General features: G+C 34.6%; 1 protein-coding gene across 4 annotated transcripts in view; it reads right to left on the bottom strand.

Annotated features, from left to right (window-relative positions):
• Positions 1–18,342, bottom strand: part of LRRC7 (leucine rich repeat containing 7) — a 553,650-nt gene that overhangs the window by 447,635 nt on the left and 87,673 nt on the right. For 3 of the 4 annotated variants that reach the window (XM_043575239.1, XM_043575241.1, XM_043575242.1), the window contains exon 2: positions 1,623–1,720. In XM_043575239.1, the coding sequence (XP_043431174.1) occupies positions 1,623–1,720 (98 nt within the window). Of the gene's footprint in view, positions 1–1,622; positions 1,721–18,342 lie in introns of those variants that run through there. The other variant, XM_043575240.1, reaches the window with a different exon arrangement.

Below are 18,342 nucleotides of genomic sequence, written 5' to 3'. Positions count from 1 at the left end.
CTTTCCTGTAAAGAATCAGGTAAATACTTTTGGCTTTGTGAGCCATCTAATCTCTGTCATAATTACTCAACTTTTCCTCTGTAGTGTGAAAGCAGCCATACACAATACCTAAATAAACAGAGATGGCTATGTTTCAAAAAAATTTTTTTTTTTTACAGAAACAAGTGTCAGGCTGGATTTGGTCAATGGACTCAATGGTCAACCTCTGGCCTAGACTAACTCAGAGTTTTGAAAAAACACTTTATATATGTTAAATAGCAATTCTGAGAGAATCATTGGTAGATTCATTCACAAAACTTTCTTATAAGTTTTAAAATAAAACTTATAGAGAACTAAGCTATTTGTGTTAAACCAGCATAGAGGAGAAACCCCAGAGCTTCCCTATGAACCCAATAAAAGAGCAGTACTTTTATGTAAGAGTCCGCTTCTTATACTTTTAATTTTATCATGCCCAGAATTCAATTTTCATTTTCAAATTTTAGTTTTAATTGGATATTGTTATAGTGTTAAAAGCCATAAATCTATGAAATAAAAGAAAACTAACACTAAAAAAACTAACACTATCCTGAATGACATAGATGATAACCCAATCAGATTGTCTATTAACTTTAAAATAAAACAAAATAGAATGAAAACACTCTACCTGCCATGAGTGTGCCCAGTTCTAATTATACGGTCTTTACTCAGAACTGCATACTCGAAACTAATTTAAAATGCCAATATTATCTAAAAAGTCAATTAAACTACATATGCCAGTGAACCAACCACATTAGCTCTATCCTTATAAAATGTAAGTTCTGTAAAAGGAAAAAAAATCACATACATTTTGGTCATAATAGAATGTGTTTTAGTTCCCTGAAAATAATTATATGCAAATAGCAAGAGGAAAGTTAGTATTATTGGTCATCTTATAAACTTAAAATGCAAATATTATGTAAAACGTCTCCAACAATGCTACAGGCTAGAAATATTAAAATAAAGTCTCCATAGACAATTCCATATTCTAATATTTACTAATCTGCAGATGGAATAACATGATTTTATGGTAAGACATATGACTTCCATCTTTCAAAATATTTTCGTAAATTTGATTGTTTCCTTTTGATCAATGTTTTTGATCAAATGTTTCCTTTTGAGCAATGGTTTTATGTTTACCATTAGATATTTATTCTTTAGTCTAATGCAATGGTTTTCAAGGGGTTCTCAGTTTTAAAAAATGTTGAAAGAGTGTTGTGGTCAAATGAAACCAGAAACTATTGATTTGAAACACATTTCAAAAGTTCTTTTACATCAGGACTCCTCAGAAACATTAATATTCATGGTAAGAATATCTAACAAAGACGTGGTAGACTATGCAGCCTTTTCCAATCTCATTTGAACATGGAACCCAATTATCAGTAGAATATCTTGATGTACAAGAGAAACAGTCAACAGAACAATGTTCCTAGTGTCTGAATCAAGGCATCATTTAGTCATACGGTTTTAAAAATAAATTCAATTTGATTCAATAAATATTTATTAAGTACTTCTGTTATTTGACTAATCACTTAAAAGTTAATCTTTTATTGTAAATGCTACTCACCAAACTCTATCTAGAACATAACCCTATTAAACATACTTACACTCTTCTTCAGGCCTCTTCCTGAGTGCTGCACGAACTTCTTTACAAGGACTTCTCTGATATTGTGGGGGATTCCTTCCCCTTATTAGGTTCTCCATCCTATAAGAGAGAATCAAAACTAAATTTAATACCAAAATCTTTATAAATTTTGACTCTCCAAATGGTCTAAATCAAGAGTCAATAATTCAAGTATCTACTAAGGCTTGGTAGACAACACTATTAAGTGTCTGTCAAGGAATGAGACAGTAGGGAGTGGCAGGGACTGTGGCAAGTGGAGAGTGCTTGGCTTTTCCAAGGAGTTCTAAATTTAAAAAAAATTAAAAAACACCACGTAGACAAAATTCATATACCTACTCTCCAATTACAGGTTGCTATGAACTGAATACCCCCCATCCCCAAATTTGTGCATTGAAATCCCCTATGTAACTTCTCAGCTACTAGCAATATATGATGCTGACCACTGGAGAATAACAATAAATGAATTAAATGCAAGTTGGACTAGCATATTTTATAGCACATACTTTGTGTTCAGTATTTTTTGGTTTCAGTAAACATAGTTTTGTGCCACCAGTACATAGTCTACTCATTTTGATAACACTAAAACTACTGAGAGTTCAGAATTTGAAAATTCAGAACAAAACCATCTATTATCACTTTGAAAATATAAACATAGCTTCTTAACATCTACAAGATTATTCTAATGGGATATCACTGGTTTTGATAACAGCTGCCAAAAGCATATATACCATTGAAAACAGCATGGTTATTATGGGCGATAGTGGTGTAGGGTCTCCTAGTTAGTGGTGCAGAAGATTATGTTTCTGGTGTCTAGGGGGCAAAATTAGGAGAGGACAATCCCATAAAAGCATTATTTAAAATTATGTAAAATGTGAGATAAATAATCTTTTGTAGTGGGGTAGTAACATAACACTATTTCTATGGGAAATGGTCATTAGTTCTTAAAAAAACTTTTCAATATACTTCCTGAAATTAATCCATTTGTTTGTAGGGGCTTCTGTGTGTGTGTATATGTGTGTCCATGTATGTTCAAATGTACATGCCTGTGTATGTAAAGTACAAGAAAATGTTTCTTAGTATGTGATGGTAAGTTGGGCCTTAGTTTCACTTGAAGTTCATTTCAACTGAGAAAAAGAATTACTTCTCTTGAGGTATAGCAATACAGTGACAGGGAACAAAGCAAAAACCTGAAGGGTTTAAGACATAATTTACTCTAGCACTGTTTATGAGAGGAAAATTAGCTTTCAGGCCTGTCCCTACAGTTTAACCATAAAGATTAGCTGTATAAACTAAATTATATAAAATTTTCTAGTTTCTGACTCTTGAATTAATTCAATGCACAATTTTGATTACACGTTTCAGCAAATATACAAATTACAATTAGATCTAATAATAACTTTAAGTGAACTAATAATTATTCACTAGTATTTACAAGCTCAAGGCAGTAAAATACAATAAACATAACCTGTGCATACAAATGTCTGCATAAAATTGTGATGTGATTTTAGAAACCAATTTTACTCAGACAACTTACTCTGATCAGAATCTATGTAAACCACTCTCTTGGATGGGTTATTATTTTTCCTTTTGTATCTCTGACTACTGAATATGTGAAATTGATTCCATATAATTATGGTGGGTTTTTTAATTTTTTTTATTTTTTTATTTTTATAGAACAAGTCAGGAAGCATTACTAGGGGTCCAGGAGAGTTTTACTCATATGGTTGCTATTGGACCCAAGAATCTCCAGGTCAATCTCCCCAGGAATCATGGTGACCAAAGCTTGTATTCTGAGAACATTCACAAGCAGATCTGCAGATTATGCAATATTAGCAATGGCTTAAATGTGTGAGCCTAGGTTCTGGGAATCAGACTGCCTAAGTTCAAACTTCCATTTTGTCTATGAAAGGATGATTTTAGAGAAAGATAACCTATTTTGCGCCTTATTTTTTCATCAGTAAATGGGGAACACAAGCCATTTCATAGGACTGTTGTGAGGATTAAATACATGTAAAATAGTTTACATTGTGTCCATCACACTTTGAGGGCTCAACAAATATATCCATTATTTATCCTAACTATCCCAAGTAAAAATGAAATCATATACTAAAATTTTAAATGTCTAGTATGTTAGGAAAAGTATGAAAACTTGCCTTTATTTAACTAAGAAAAAGAGCAGATGGCAATGTTGAGGAAAAAAGAAATTCTGGCTAAATAAATGTTTATTTATTACATCCATGCATATGAATTGCCAATTTTCAGAAATAAAGAACTTAATAAAATATACTTCATTTTATTTAGTAAGATTTAAGATTTACTATATGATAATCTTTCAAGGATACTAAGATGGATAAAAGTGAGTTGCTATTCCCATAAATTAACTAAAGTGCTACATAATGTATTCTTAGAGAATTTATAAGATATTTCAGAATTGTACAGTGCCCTTTGACCTTAGCAACAAGTGAATTTATCTTATAATGTATTACCATTTATCGTTTATTCCATTTTGTCTTTACAACAACCTCCTGAAAGGTTATTTTATAATGAGGAAGGCTCAGAAATGTTCAGTAACCTGCTCATGGCCACACATTAAGTAAAGGTTCAACTGAGATTTAATCAAGATTCTCTGACTTTTTATCTTTTTCTACTTGTTTCCTAATCTATTATTTCCATGAGTCTATGATTATTCATTATAATTCCACTAGGAAACTGATACTTGAGATTCTACTGTGTAATGAAAAATTAGTGGCAACGTTCTTCTTAAACACAGCAATATTTACATTAATCTATGCCTGTATATAAATAGTATACATATTAGATATTTATATAAACATAACACTACACAAGTATATATATATATACATATATATTAGTATATAAGTTTATTTGCTAATTACATGTTCATTTTTGATCATTCAGCTATTTTCACTAAAATGTTCCTTTCTATCAGTGACTATTTAATTACTTAATTTTTTTAATGCTTATTACTGATTTTTGAGGGAGACAGACAGACAGAGTGTGAGCAGGAGAGGGGCAGAGAGAGAGAGGGAGACACAGATCTGAAGCAGGCTCCAGGCTCTGAGCTGTCAGCACAGAGCCCAACGAGGGGCTCAAACTCATTACATTTTAAGTTTTTGATAACTGCCAAAAAGATAACTGGAGCCAAGAAATTCACTATAAATGATATATACAACACACTAATAGATGAAAAAAATTGTAAAAAGCATTGAAAGTTCATTTTTTCTCTGGAATGCCAAATGTTATGCCCAGTAGAAAACACAATTTGAATTAAGTTAAAATTTTACAGAGCAATATTCATGTCCAAACTATTACATAACTGTGAGACTTCCATCTTCCTGAGATTACACTCTTGGTTACATGAACTCTTCCACCGGTGTCATCTATGATCTACAGTTTGCATTAAATGGTCAGACAAAAAGACCAAAAATGAAGCTTTGGAGCACAGCCAGGACACAGCAAAGGAGCTTTTCTTGCTACTTTCAAACTTGGCAAGCCGCCAGTGGGAGTGTGTTAACAGTGCCAGCAAGGAGAGATTAAGTGTGATGACCACAGGCAAGACAGATGCTCTAACAACTCATTGAAGAGCTCTGAAAAGTGCAGCCTACATGTCAACTGCTGGGAAGAAATTGAGACAGACACATTAATATTAAAGAGTGTGAAAAAGAAATCAGAGATTATGAGCAAAGGTGTCTACAGCTCTCTTGGTGTGTACCCTAAATTTAGGTCACAAAATCACCTGAGGAGCTTTAAACAAGTACACATTCCCCCATTCCCACTACTAAAGATTTTCATTCAGTAGGCAGGGGTCAAGTACAAGTAGATGTATTTTTTAACATGAATCAAATACTTCTAAAGTAGCCTTACACTGATCCCAAAACTGGCTTTTGGGAAACCCTATAAATAAAAAATATACACTTGGGAGATACAGGGGAGGGAAGTTCAGTGAAGTCATTCCAGGATATAGCCATTTGCTGATACAAAGGTGAAAAGACTGCAGTTAGGACAGGTACTATCAAAAATGAGAAGATTAGCCCAAGAGATATTGTCAAAGGCTTGCCAAGTTCTCTGGTAGTCCACCAGATGAACCAGGAGGCTGCCCACTGATAAGGCTGATAATCTCAACAGTGAAATGATTTCCTCCAACAAGGTTTGGTAGACTCAGCTGGAACAGAGAACAAGTTTGGATTAATTGAGAATTGTGGGTTGGATTGGGAGTATGACTAGTTGAAAAAGGAAGTGAAACTTGGGTATAAATATGGTTGAAATGAATTCGTACTGGATGGAGGAAGATGAGGGAGAACGACTGAGTCACTGGAAGACAAAGGTGTTTGGTTAAGAGAAGAGAACCGTGAGATGTAAGTATTTCCAAAATGTCCATTATGTGTCAGGTGCTATGTTAGGTTCTTTATATATGCATTATCTATGTCATCCTTATTTTATTCATGGTTAACCTGAATTTCAGACATGTTAAGTAACTTACTTAGCATCATACAGTAAGTGCAACATTCAGGATTTAAATCTAGATATGTCTGACTCAAGAGCCCAGGCTATTAGCTACTATGTGAACTGTGCAATAGAAATTTCTATGATGATGGAAATGTTCAATATCTGTGCTGAGACAGTAGCTGCTAGCCATATTCAATTATTGAGCACTGAGTATGTGGCTAGTGTGACTGAGGAACTGAATTTGTGATTTGTGAAATTTTATTGAATTTAATTTATTTAAATTTCAATTTCAATAGCCACATGTGACTACTGTAGTAGATAGCACGACAGGCCTAGAAGTCCCCGTTCAGCACATGACTGGTAAAAATACAATTCTCCACTGAAGAATTCTGAATTAGTCAATAAGAGGGAAGTAAAATCTTTTTTTAAATGTTTATTTATTTTTGAGAGAGAGTGGGGGAGGGGCAGAGAGAGAGGGAGACACAGAATCCAAAGCAGGCTCCAGGCTCTGAGCTGTTAGCACAGAGCCCAATGTGGGGCTTGAACTCACGAACTGTGAGATCATGACCTGAGCTGAAGTCGGATCCTTAACCAACTGAGCCACCCGGGTGCCCCTGATAGGGAAGTAAAATCTTGGACAAGTATTCCACATGAAGGTCTTTAGAGACAAATGAACAAATGAACTCTTCTTCAACCTAGAATTGGTTCACAGTGACCTCTTAGGAGCCTCTTGGCAGAAACACACTTTTTCAGGGCACCTGGGTGGCTCAGTTGGTTGAGCGTCTGACTGTTGATTTTGGCTTAGATCATGATTTCACGGTTCATGAGATTGAGCCCTGAGTGGAACTCCACACTGACAGCACAGCCTGTTTGGGATTCTCTCTCTCTCTCCTCTTTCTCTCTGCCCCTCCCCCATTCATATGAGCTCTCTCTCTCTCTCTCAAAATAAATAAATAAACATTAAACAAAATACTTTTTCATGCAACTATGGTTTTCAACTATGGAACTCTGCCTGTAGTACATCTAAGTGCCTTCCTTATGTGCTTAAAACTCATTCCTATCTCTGGGCCTCTACATATAACACTGAATGAGTTCTTCTCCTAATCTATCTGAATAATGCTTTTTTTAAATGTTTATTTATTTATTTTGAGAGAAAGAAAGAAAGAGTGTGTGTGAGAGAGAGTGTGTGCATGCAGGGGAGGGGCAGAGAGAAAGGGAGAGAAAGAATCCAAGTGGTCTGATGTGTGGCTCAATCTCATGACCATAAGATCATGACCTGAGTTGAAATCAAATGTTGGATGCTTAACCAACTGAGCCACCCAGGTGGCCCTATCTGAAGAATTCATAATCATCCTTCTAGTCTTCATTATAATATCACTTTTTGAGATAATAAGGGATCACTTTGACACCTTAATCTAATGAGATCCCAAAATATGGTTCCATCCTACAGCCTGAAGTTTTCCATCATAACAGTTATCACAAATTGCAATTATATATTAGTCTTCCAAAGTTTTTATTTAATGTCTGCTTTCCTCTTGGAGTATAAGCCTCATGAAGGCAGAGACGATGTTGATTTTATTTTCCACCTTACTGGTGGAGTGAAGAAATGGGCATGGTGTTTGGCATTCATGGATTATTTTCTGCTTGAATGAATGAATAAACCTGCCTTTCCTAATCCTTCCATGAGGGAAATTGTATGCTCTGGGATCACTGGGTATGACCCAGGTAGTTAAACTAGTGAGTGACCTTCTAAATATTGCTATTGTTCCCTCATCCCCAACCTATGTGCTTCCCCTCAGTCATTCAACAGCACCTCCTAACACTTTCCTACTAGGCCATCACCTTGCACTCAATAACTGCCTCTCAGCACTGCACTCTCCACCAGCTGCCAAGGCTACGAGACATCAGAGAGCAGGTGGGACAATCCTGGATTCCCTTCGTTGCAGGGCTTAGGAATGAGAGGTGATGAGGGAGCTGCTCTCCTTAGTGTGATGCTGCTCTGTGGGAACTTTCACCAGCAGAACCGGGTGCCCCAACTGGTGTGTGTGTTGGGAGAGTGATTTAATCATGACATAAAGGAAATGGATTAAAAAGTGAAATCAACTTGTTTTGCTTACAAGATACCAAATATACTGAGGCTAATTTTTCCCTTCTCACTGAGCTTATTACTATATTTGCTGCTTTGTGAACACACCTCAAACTGGAGAAATATAGTGCTTAGTGGGTTTATTTGATGAATAGACAATTTAGATAAAGCCCTTAAATGAAGTTCAGCACACAAGCAATGAATTGAGTATTTGCAAGTCTCTTTGTTTGTGCTCTGTAGGCTCCCTAGGACTCCTGAAGGAATTTTTTAAATCAGTTAAGTAGATATAAAATAAATTATAAAGAGTAAATATCCTTGACTTGGTTTCTAAAACAGTAAACATTTCAAGTATGTCTTAATAATTATTTTTAATTAAATAACCTTGAACAAATGCAGACATTTAAAAAAATCAGACTTACTTTCCATTGAGCTTTTATTTAATTTGATTATAAGCAGAATGAAACACAATAAACTACATACCTATGAACACAACCCCTTATATTTAAAATAGCAATCAATATGAGTAGGAAGCTCAGTAATATATATAGTAAAATATGGTAGCATTTGTTGCCTTCAAATTTAACAGTCATATACAAGGAGCATTTATGTTAGAGTACAGAGCTATATATATGATATTGACTACAATCAGAAAATTTACCCAATAATTTTGTGGTAAAGAGCATACTACCTTTTAACTCATCAGAGTCCAAAGATTAAAATATATATCATGTGACAAAAGTCAAACATCTTTTTCTTTCCACAGGCACTCCATCTTCCATGGTATTCTTTAGCACAGTGCCTAGACTACAGTAAATACTCCATAAATACTTAACAAAAGATGGAATAAATAAATGGATGAATGAAGTCTGCTCCTTCCTAGCAGGAACATTTGGAAGATTCTTCTTTTCCATTACAAATTTTACCCATACCGTGAGCTCAATAACAGCCTCTCAGCACTGCACTCCCCTCAGCTGCCAAGGCTACACGACATCAGAGAGCAGGATGGACAATCCTGGATTCCCTTCGTTGCAGGGCTTAGGAATGGTAGGTGATGAGGGAGCTGCTCTCCTTAGCATGATGTTGCTCTGTGGGAACTTTTGCCAGCAGAACCAGGTGCCATCCCTGAAGGCCGATTTTTCAGTCCCAGTTCCACTCAGAAACAAATCCAACCACTTCAAGTATATTCAGTGGTTGCCTTCTGAATTTTCCATATTATATCTACTAAACGTTGGAAGAGTAACCAGCAATTTTCAAGTTAGTATTAGTCTCCATTTCAGTTTTTGTGCCCTTTACTCATATAGATTCTAAACTATTTGAGAGCTTTGATATAGTGCACTGCGGTTGTTAAAATGTTTCCCCATATCTTATTTCATTTCATTTTCATGACAATTCTGAAACAGATATTAGTATGTCACTATTTTATAGATGAGACAATTGGAAGTCTGAGCTACTAAGTGACACGTGCAAAGTGACACAGAAAAGCCAGAGTTAGGACTTGAACTCTGTTTCTTTGACTTCTAAAAATCCCTCTTCATTTCACATGCCACCATGCATACAAAATATTTATTCTTTTCTTTTTGCTAGGGTCTTGTATGGTAAGATTTTTACGAAGTGAGTCATAGATATTCAAAAATCTTAAAATACTGAATAGTTACAAATAATTGTCACTTTAATTTATTCTTCTGTATGGCTGAGCACTTAACAAAAATATTCATAGTAAACTAAAATAAATACAAATAATAGGGATTAAAAAATTAAAGTGTGCTTAAGCATCCATACGGAAGAAGCAAGGATAAGATTTCTATTATTTTTGGAAATAATGATTAGTGGTTTGTTCTGCCCAAAGGAATAAAAGAATTAGGGAGCAGCATGCTGTGACTATCCAACCTCACCAAGTTCTAAAGCCAAGTGACCCCAAGTGAAGCCAAGTTTCAGAATTCCTTAATTGGCTTAGAATTCAAGAAAAAAAGGGAAAAAGTTGAAGAAGCAATGAAAGTGCTCTTGCTTTATCACTGAACTGCTGTTTTCTTGTGAGTGAAGTTCAGCCCAAATTCAGCACAGTGAACCAAACCCCAGCATAAAACTATGCATGCACCTTGAGCAAACAATAGCCATTAAAAAGTCTCGAGTGTTTATAAAGACCCAATTTGAACTGCAAATGACATAGCAAAGATAATCAATACCCAATTATCTCACCCAAATGTGTTGAGATGATACTTAATAAGGACAAACTGAAGTTAAAGAGCAAGATTATTGTGAAAAGAAATCACTTCTTAACTACAGTTAAACTGCTTGAAAAGAGATTGAAATGCTTAACAGAACAGAAAGAGACAACACACTTTTGAGTTGGGAAAGTATCACATGTCTGAGTTCTAGGGCCAGTGATGATTTACCAAAACTGCAGGGATCATCCATAGTTTCAAAGAGTAGAAGCTTGTTTTTACATGGTCATTTAAGGGATGAAAAGTCTACAGTATATTGTTTCTACCTTTTGTAAACCACAAATCAGACCTGAAAAGTGGAGGGTTACATATAGTTTACTTTATAGAGGTTACAGCAGACAATTGTCCCATAAAAATCTATGAAATTAATGGGAAGAACATGTGTTAGCAATGGGAAAAAAGTCTAGCTCCTCATAAATTCAGGAAAGCACACTATTGACAAAATTCTAGTTTTAAACTGATTTGCTTCTTTCCTATTTAAGAAAAAATATTTTTGTTTTTTACCCATACACAGAATAATATTGTATCAGAAGTCTGTTATCTATATGAAGGTACTTTATTGACAAATTCAATTGGTACAAGGTGTAGCAAGCTTCCCTTATGAAAGTCCTTACATAAATTAATAGTTACATGCAAGATTTAAGAACATATTCATTGCCAAAATTACAAAAGGATAATCAATTAAGTTCACTAAACTCAGAGTTATTGAAAAAAATTCCTTAAAATTATACAAATGAAGTGACTAAATTAACAGAGACTTTCACCTACAAAAATGAATGACATTCACAGGATGACAAAAATGTGAAGAAGGCATAATAAAAAATAAAATCAATACATCCAAACCACTCTCAAGAGCAAAGACAGAGCAATAATGCTAGGTTCTTCAGTAATATTACCACTCAGATTATGATAACATTACAAATTATATATGAATTATCCATCATTCTTAAAATTTAATAGCATATGGCAATTATTCCTCTAAAAAATTGTATTTTGAATAAGTTGAAATCCAGAAATATAATTAAATTACCTGCCATCTAGAAATTATTACAATTTAATACATTTATAAGCCTTGGGGCGCCTGGGTGACTCAGTTGGTTGAGCACCTGAATTTGGCTCAGGTCATGATCTCACAGTTTGTGGGTTTGAACCCCACATCGGGATCTGTGCTGACAGCTCAGAGCTTGGAGCCTGCTTTGGATTCTGTGGTCTCCTTCATTCTCTGCCCCTCCCCCGCTTGTGTGCGTACTCTCTCTCTCTCAAAAATAAATAAATAAACATTAAGAAAATTTAAAAATACATTTATAAGCCTAAGTTTGATTCCTTTTCCACATTATTTTCTTTCCACCCATCCTTTGACTTTAAAGAAGAGAAAGACACCTGAGTCAACATTTATGAAAGGAGAATACTAATGCCACCAGAATACAGAATCATCTCTTTTTTGAAAAGCCTTCTATGATTTTGCCCACTTCCCCAACTATCTTCTGTCTCTGTCCTATTAAGGGTCCTATGCATATATCTTATCACCCCAGCCTCCACTAACAATCCTTGAGGGCAGAATTGTCTCCTCTGTGAGGATCTAGCACAATTCATAGACTACAATGGAAATTAAATATTCCTTTCTAAGTGATTAAATGAATAAACGGTGTTAGAAATAAATGTATGTCCTCTACAGTTCTTTTTTTTTTTCAACGTTTATTTATTTTTGGGACAGAGAGAGACAGAGCATGAACGGGGGAGGGGCAGAGAGAGAGGGAGACACAGAATCGGAAACAGGCTCCAGGCTTTGAGCCATCAGCCCAAAGCCCGACGCGGGGCTCGAACTCCCAGACCGCGAGATCGTGACCTGGCTGAAGTCGGACGTTTAACCGACTGCGCCACCCAGGCGCCCCTGTCCTCTACAGTTCTAATGTGATGTATGGTTATACAACATTTTCATATATTTATTCCTTATAAAGAGCCTGCGAACTTAGTATTTTACAGATGAAGAAACTGAGACTCATTTACCCAAGGTCAGCACAAAGCCAGACTCATGTCCATATTTTTGGATTCCTGCTGATCTTCCCACCTCGGCACAGCTGCCTAAATGAAGGAACAGCTCTGCTCCTTTTAAGATGATTCCACTTTCACTAGGAGCCTTCTTAAGTCTCAGACAGGGGATTACTATCACATAGGGTAGTTGTTTAGATGCAGAAAAAAATATATATGAAAGTTCTGTATTTATTTTGCAAGAATAGAATGTATTCCTTTCTCAAAGTGAAATGGGGAGAGTTGGCAAATATGAATAAATATTATTCTTCTCAAAATGTGCATAAATATCTAACCATATAGTATAATATATAAATAGAATGGCATCAGTCTTTGTTTGCAATGTAGGGATGTGAAGACCATGTTCTTCCCTGTAGTTCTCTGTCTTCAGCCTGTTCTTCTGCATCCTGTTCCTGATGAATCTCTTTTAGTCACAGAAAAGGCCCACAGGTCAATGGTTCACGGTCACTACACTGAGGTTTTTTTGAATGCTAGGACAATGTTCTAGTAATTCCTCTAAAATTGTTGCATATGGTGCAGAATCACAGAAGATATTCAAAATGTTCTTCAAATAAATGAACTGTTATGATTAATCAAGTGAGTACTGTTTGATGGCTATAATTCTTACTGACGACAAAAGCAGATGACATCATAATCAGAAACATATTTAAAATTTCTAGGATATTTTAAAGCATAAACACTTTCAATCTTTTATGGAATATGGAATATGTGGTATGTTTTACTAAGAAAGAGAAGTCAAGATGATTCATCTAGGAAGATAGATTTCTGGGAAAAACCCAATTAAGTTCCTATTTGAGGCTGAGTACCCGAACAGCCTGAACTACTCAGATGGACATCACATAATTATTTGCTATTTCTAGGAGCATTTAAAAAATCTTTCTGCTTTTTCTAAAAATTTATGGATCAAAGGAAGGATCATGTCACATGGTGCATGGCTATTTTACCTCAGAACCTCTCACCTGGCATTTCTTGTCACAATGATTTCCCATTACCCTGCCAGAGGGATTTGCTTTTTTGTTTGTTTCCTTTTGCTTATCTTCTATTGCCTACTGTTGTACATATGTAAATACATTATTATCCATTAAAAGAATATTAGAGCAAACATTCACAGGGTCTGTGGTACAACCCTTGCTTCCCTATGGTCTATTTTCAATTTGGCACCCAAGGAGTCTTTTTGAATCAGGAGTCAGATCTTGTACTGCACTGTTCCCAGCACTCTGAGGACTCAGATTTTACTCACATGAAAAGCCAAAGTCCTTAAGATGGCCTGTGGGGCCCTTTGTTATGGTGCCTCTCCTCATACCCCTTTCTCTCCCTCTTAGTCAATCCAATTGAGCATATACACTATGCTCCTGCCTTAGGCCCATACTCTGGCAGTGTCCTCTGTGCGGAATTCCTTCACTTTGTCAATTCTTTATTCAGAGGTTACATTATTTCAATGATGTCTATCCTAACAACTACATTTAATACCATACTTTGAGCAACTCTCCCAATATTTCACTCATGCACCAATACTTCTGATCGCTCTTGCCCTGTTGTGCTTTTCCTTTACCCTAGGGCTTATCAACTGGCAACATAATCTTTTAATCTACTTATTTGTAAAATTAATTGCTTATTGACTGTAAAGTCTATGTGTGCTTTGAAAAGAATGTATATTACCATTATCCAAGCATTGATGTTTTTTGTTTTTGCTTACATATATTAATTAGTGAGAAATGTATGACTACTTTCCCTGTATGCCTGGTGAATTTGTCTATTTCTCCTTGTACTTCTGTCATTTTTTTTTTTTGTTTTATACAATTTGAGTCTATATTACTGAGTATATAGAAGCTATAACTATAATATCCTGATGAATTGAATCTTCTGTCATTTTGTAGTGATTTTAAGATCTAATAAGGCTATTTACCTTACAATCTAATTATCTGATAATACAGTTGCAAGAACTCTCATGGATAGCAATTGCCTGGAATATCACTTTCCATACTTTTGGATTAAATTTTTTTGGGTCTTTATAAGTAAGTTCTATTTCTTGGAAAGAAAATATTGTGTATTTTAAGTCTAGCTTTTTACAGATTCATTTTGAAATCAGAATGTTATATTTACATTTATCTGATTTTACTGAAAATAATTTGGATTTATTCCTGCAGTTTTATTTTGTGCTTTCTATTTATACAGATTGTCTATTTTCTTCTTTCAAATTGAGGGGTTTTTTTTCTATTTTCATTTTATTTTTGTCTTCTCATTTGGAAATTATGACCTCTATGTTTAGATATATTCATGTATTTAATATTGGTTTCATTATTCTTTTCCATCTCAGACATTCTCCCTTTGATAAGAATCTTTCTTCCTGAAGTTCATCCCTTAAAATTGCCTTCGAAGTGAGTCAGGAGATTTTAAACTTCTTGGTTGCTCATCTGAAAATGTCTACATTTTGTATCTTCTTAAGAGATATCTCTACAAGATAAAGAATTAAATGTGGACAGACAGCTTAGAGCTCATTGAAGGTGTTATTTGCAATTTACAGCCCCAGTGTTGCTGTAAAGAATTCCGGTATGATTTACTACTCTTCTTTGCGAGTTAACCTTTCTTTCCTGTCTAGCTGATTTTAAGATCTTTCCATTGTCTTTTCTGTTTTTCAGTTTCACTATGACATTGTCTATTTATAAATTTCTTTTTATATTGGCTTTGCTTTTTGATTTGAGATATATTGTCTTTTAGCAATTCTGAAAAGTTTTTCATTGTACCTTTGATTATTGCTCGTTCTTGTTTTTTCTCTTTTTATAACTTTAAATGGAATTTAGGCCTTTGCACTCGATCTTAAATGTCTCTTAACATCTTGTGTTGGAAATTCTCTCTTTGCCCCATTTCATCCACTCTGCTCTGCATCCTGGGACACTAACCTCCATGTCATGTATCAATAAAGTCCCCCTGCCTTTGACATCCAGGTGTGTTTGACCAGTGAAAGGTATCATCAGGAAACTAAGTGTGAGAGAAGAGAGGCAGGGGTACTTATTTTTTCTGTTGCATTCTTCTACCAAAGTTTGCAGTTCCTTTCAGAAGATGCATTGCTATAGCTACAAAGACAGCTCTCTTAAGTTTCTCAAAATCTGTCTTTTTCCATGCTATTTTAGACACAGGTGTGAAAATGGCTCTTTGCTGTTGTTAGCCCCAGAATGCCTCATCATACACTGTTGATTTCTTTAGTTCTGCCAATTGTGATTTTATAAATCCACGTGATTATAGACTCCTGTTCTTTTCTCACATTTTCATTTCTTATTTCTTAAAACACATAAATTTAAGATAATTCTAATGTCTGAAAACTTTGTGATCTGATGATTTTGGTTCTTGTTTCTGCTGATACTGATTTATAGTGCCATGCTTCCTATGGTTTCTGGTTTCTTTATGCATTTTGTGACATTATAAGATGAGCTCATTTTTCTTGGAAATTTTATCTTTGAGGATTCTTTGAGGTCCTGATTGGAGTGTGTTTAGTCCAGAGAATATCTAAGATTTACTTCCCGACTGCCTGGCCATTTCCAGCCACTAAAACAAGAGCTCATGTTTCCTACAGTTTAGCAGATGGCCTTAGGGTAAGTCTAGTTTCAATTCTTACCTATCTTCCATGGACTTCTCCTTGATTTAACTTTTGGCTACTTCCTTATTTTCTAGCCAGCTCAGCAATTCATTTAAAGAAATGTAGTTTATATTTCATCCAGATTTTTAAATTGCTTTCGTGGGAAGTTTCTTTCAGGGTATGCAGTACTTCATGCTGACAATAACAGAAGTAACATTTTTTTTTTTTTTACAAAACAAACATATTCAGTTACCATGATATATTTTGCTAAGGTGAAAACAAACTAATAGGAATTACTTAAAATATTACCACTGTATTCAAGATATGAGGAAATTGAGCCTTAGAAATGCTAAATATGTAAGCTATAGGATATGACACAGATAGGAAGTAGGAAAGAGAGGATTCAAATTCACATTTCTCTAATTTCAAAATCTCTATGTTATAAGACCTCTGTTAACCCTGGCTTCCTTGCATTGTATCAGAATAATATTGCTAAGAATATAAATAATTACTTTGAGATCAAGTAAGAGCCATTAAATTCTCATGGTACTAGTATAAAAGTGATGAGTTAAAAACAGCTGCTACAAGGTGCACCAGAGAATATTAGCAAACTAGTATACAGATTTTTTTAACCAATGGATTTCCATCATTTACAATATTAATAAATCAATAAATATTTGTACTTGGTAAAAAACAGGAAATAAATGAACCTGCAAGATAGCATGATAAAAATCCAAAATTATTCCTAGACAAAAATTTTAAATAGAAAAAAATTAATCTGCATTAGCCCTCAAATATCTTTTTGTTCATTTCTCTCATTTCCCATGCTTTCTCCGCTTTCTCCCAGTCTCTGCAGATCTGGGTAAGTCAACAACGTTTTATGGTGGGTTCAATCAATATTACCCCTTAGAATATTTTATAAAGGAAAGATGTATCAGGCAAAAGAATATGTATGCATTTTACTTATGGTGGTTTAGAAACAGCACCTGGATGAAGGGGATCCTTGGGAATCTTTATAGTACTTTTCAAATTGGACAATATAGATATTGTCTATATTGTTTCCACATATGGTTCTATGTGTCATTCTGAAGTAATTCTACCTATAAGAATTTTCTTGAAGCACTGATAATTCTTTACATAAAGTCATCTATGCAAAAGATAATGCCATTAAGAATCCAAGAGATTGGGGCCACCTGGGTGGCTCTACCAGTTAAGCATCTGACTCTTGATATTGGCTGGGTCGTGATCGCACAGTTCAGAAGATCAAGCCCCATGTCCGGCTCTGCTCTGGCAGCCAAGAGTCTGCTTTGTGATTCTCTCTCTCCCTCTCTGCCCCACCTCCACGTGTGTGCTCTCTTTCTCTCTTGCTCTCAAAATTAATAAGTAAACATTAAAATAAAGAATCCAAGAAATTATTGTTTTAAACAAATAATAATAACGTTTTTGACTAGTCATTATACTTTACAAATATTATTATGTTTGGTCCTTCACATTAATCATATAGTAATCATATCTCGGGAACATTTATCACTACTATTAGGAAACACACAACTGTGAGTGAGAAATTAGGTCATGTGAATTTGGGTCAGTAAACAGTATCTCTCTCATATGCAGACAGACTCACAATGCAAGTATCTAATTTTGTGTCTATAATTGACTGTGGCTTTTTATACCTTAACAAACAACTATGATTTTGCTTCTAATCAAATATTTTTGTCTTCCTTTTTCCTTTTCTTTTTCTTTCTCTTTCTTTCTTTCATTTTTTAATAATTATGATGTAGTAAAGGATTATAGTAATTTCTTGATACTTTCCATTATATTGTCACTCTAATTTATTTCTACTATAATTAACATCATAGATACTTATCAGCATATAATCAATCTTTAGGTTCTAAAAGTTCTGTTCAATGAAAAAGTTCTTTTGAAACTCTACTTTTTGTTTTGAGAGAAATGTTTGTATTACAAGTTATGTTAAATAACATGAAAAGTCTTGTTAGGAAACTAAAGCCAGAAGTGGATGACTTCACATTTTTTAACAAATATTCTTTCCTATTTATCAATTACCATATACTAAATAAGCTAAATATCATTCTTTCAAATGTTACACAGCAACATTTTTTTATGTTTTAATTAGAAAATCACTAACATGTTCAGAAGAGATGCATTATTCTATACATAGATCTTTAATTAGTCCTATTGATATTTACTGCCTCTCTTTTTCTCTGTTCTGTTTTCCTAGATTAGTGGTTCCCAAATTTTGGACTGTGGATGTCAAAAGCTTCACTAGGGAAATGAGAATAATAAG

Source organism: Prionailurus bengalensis, chromosome C1, assembly GCF_016509475.1.
Source record: "Prionailurus bengalensis isolate Pbe53 chromosome C1, Fcat_Pben_1.1_paternal_pri, whole genome shotgun sequence".
Taxonomy (NCBI): Eukaryota; Metazoa; Chordata; class Mammalia; order Carnivora; family Felidae; genus Prionailurus; species Prionailurus bengalensis.
This window is presented reverse-complemented; position numbering and strand designations above follow the sequence as displayed.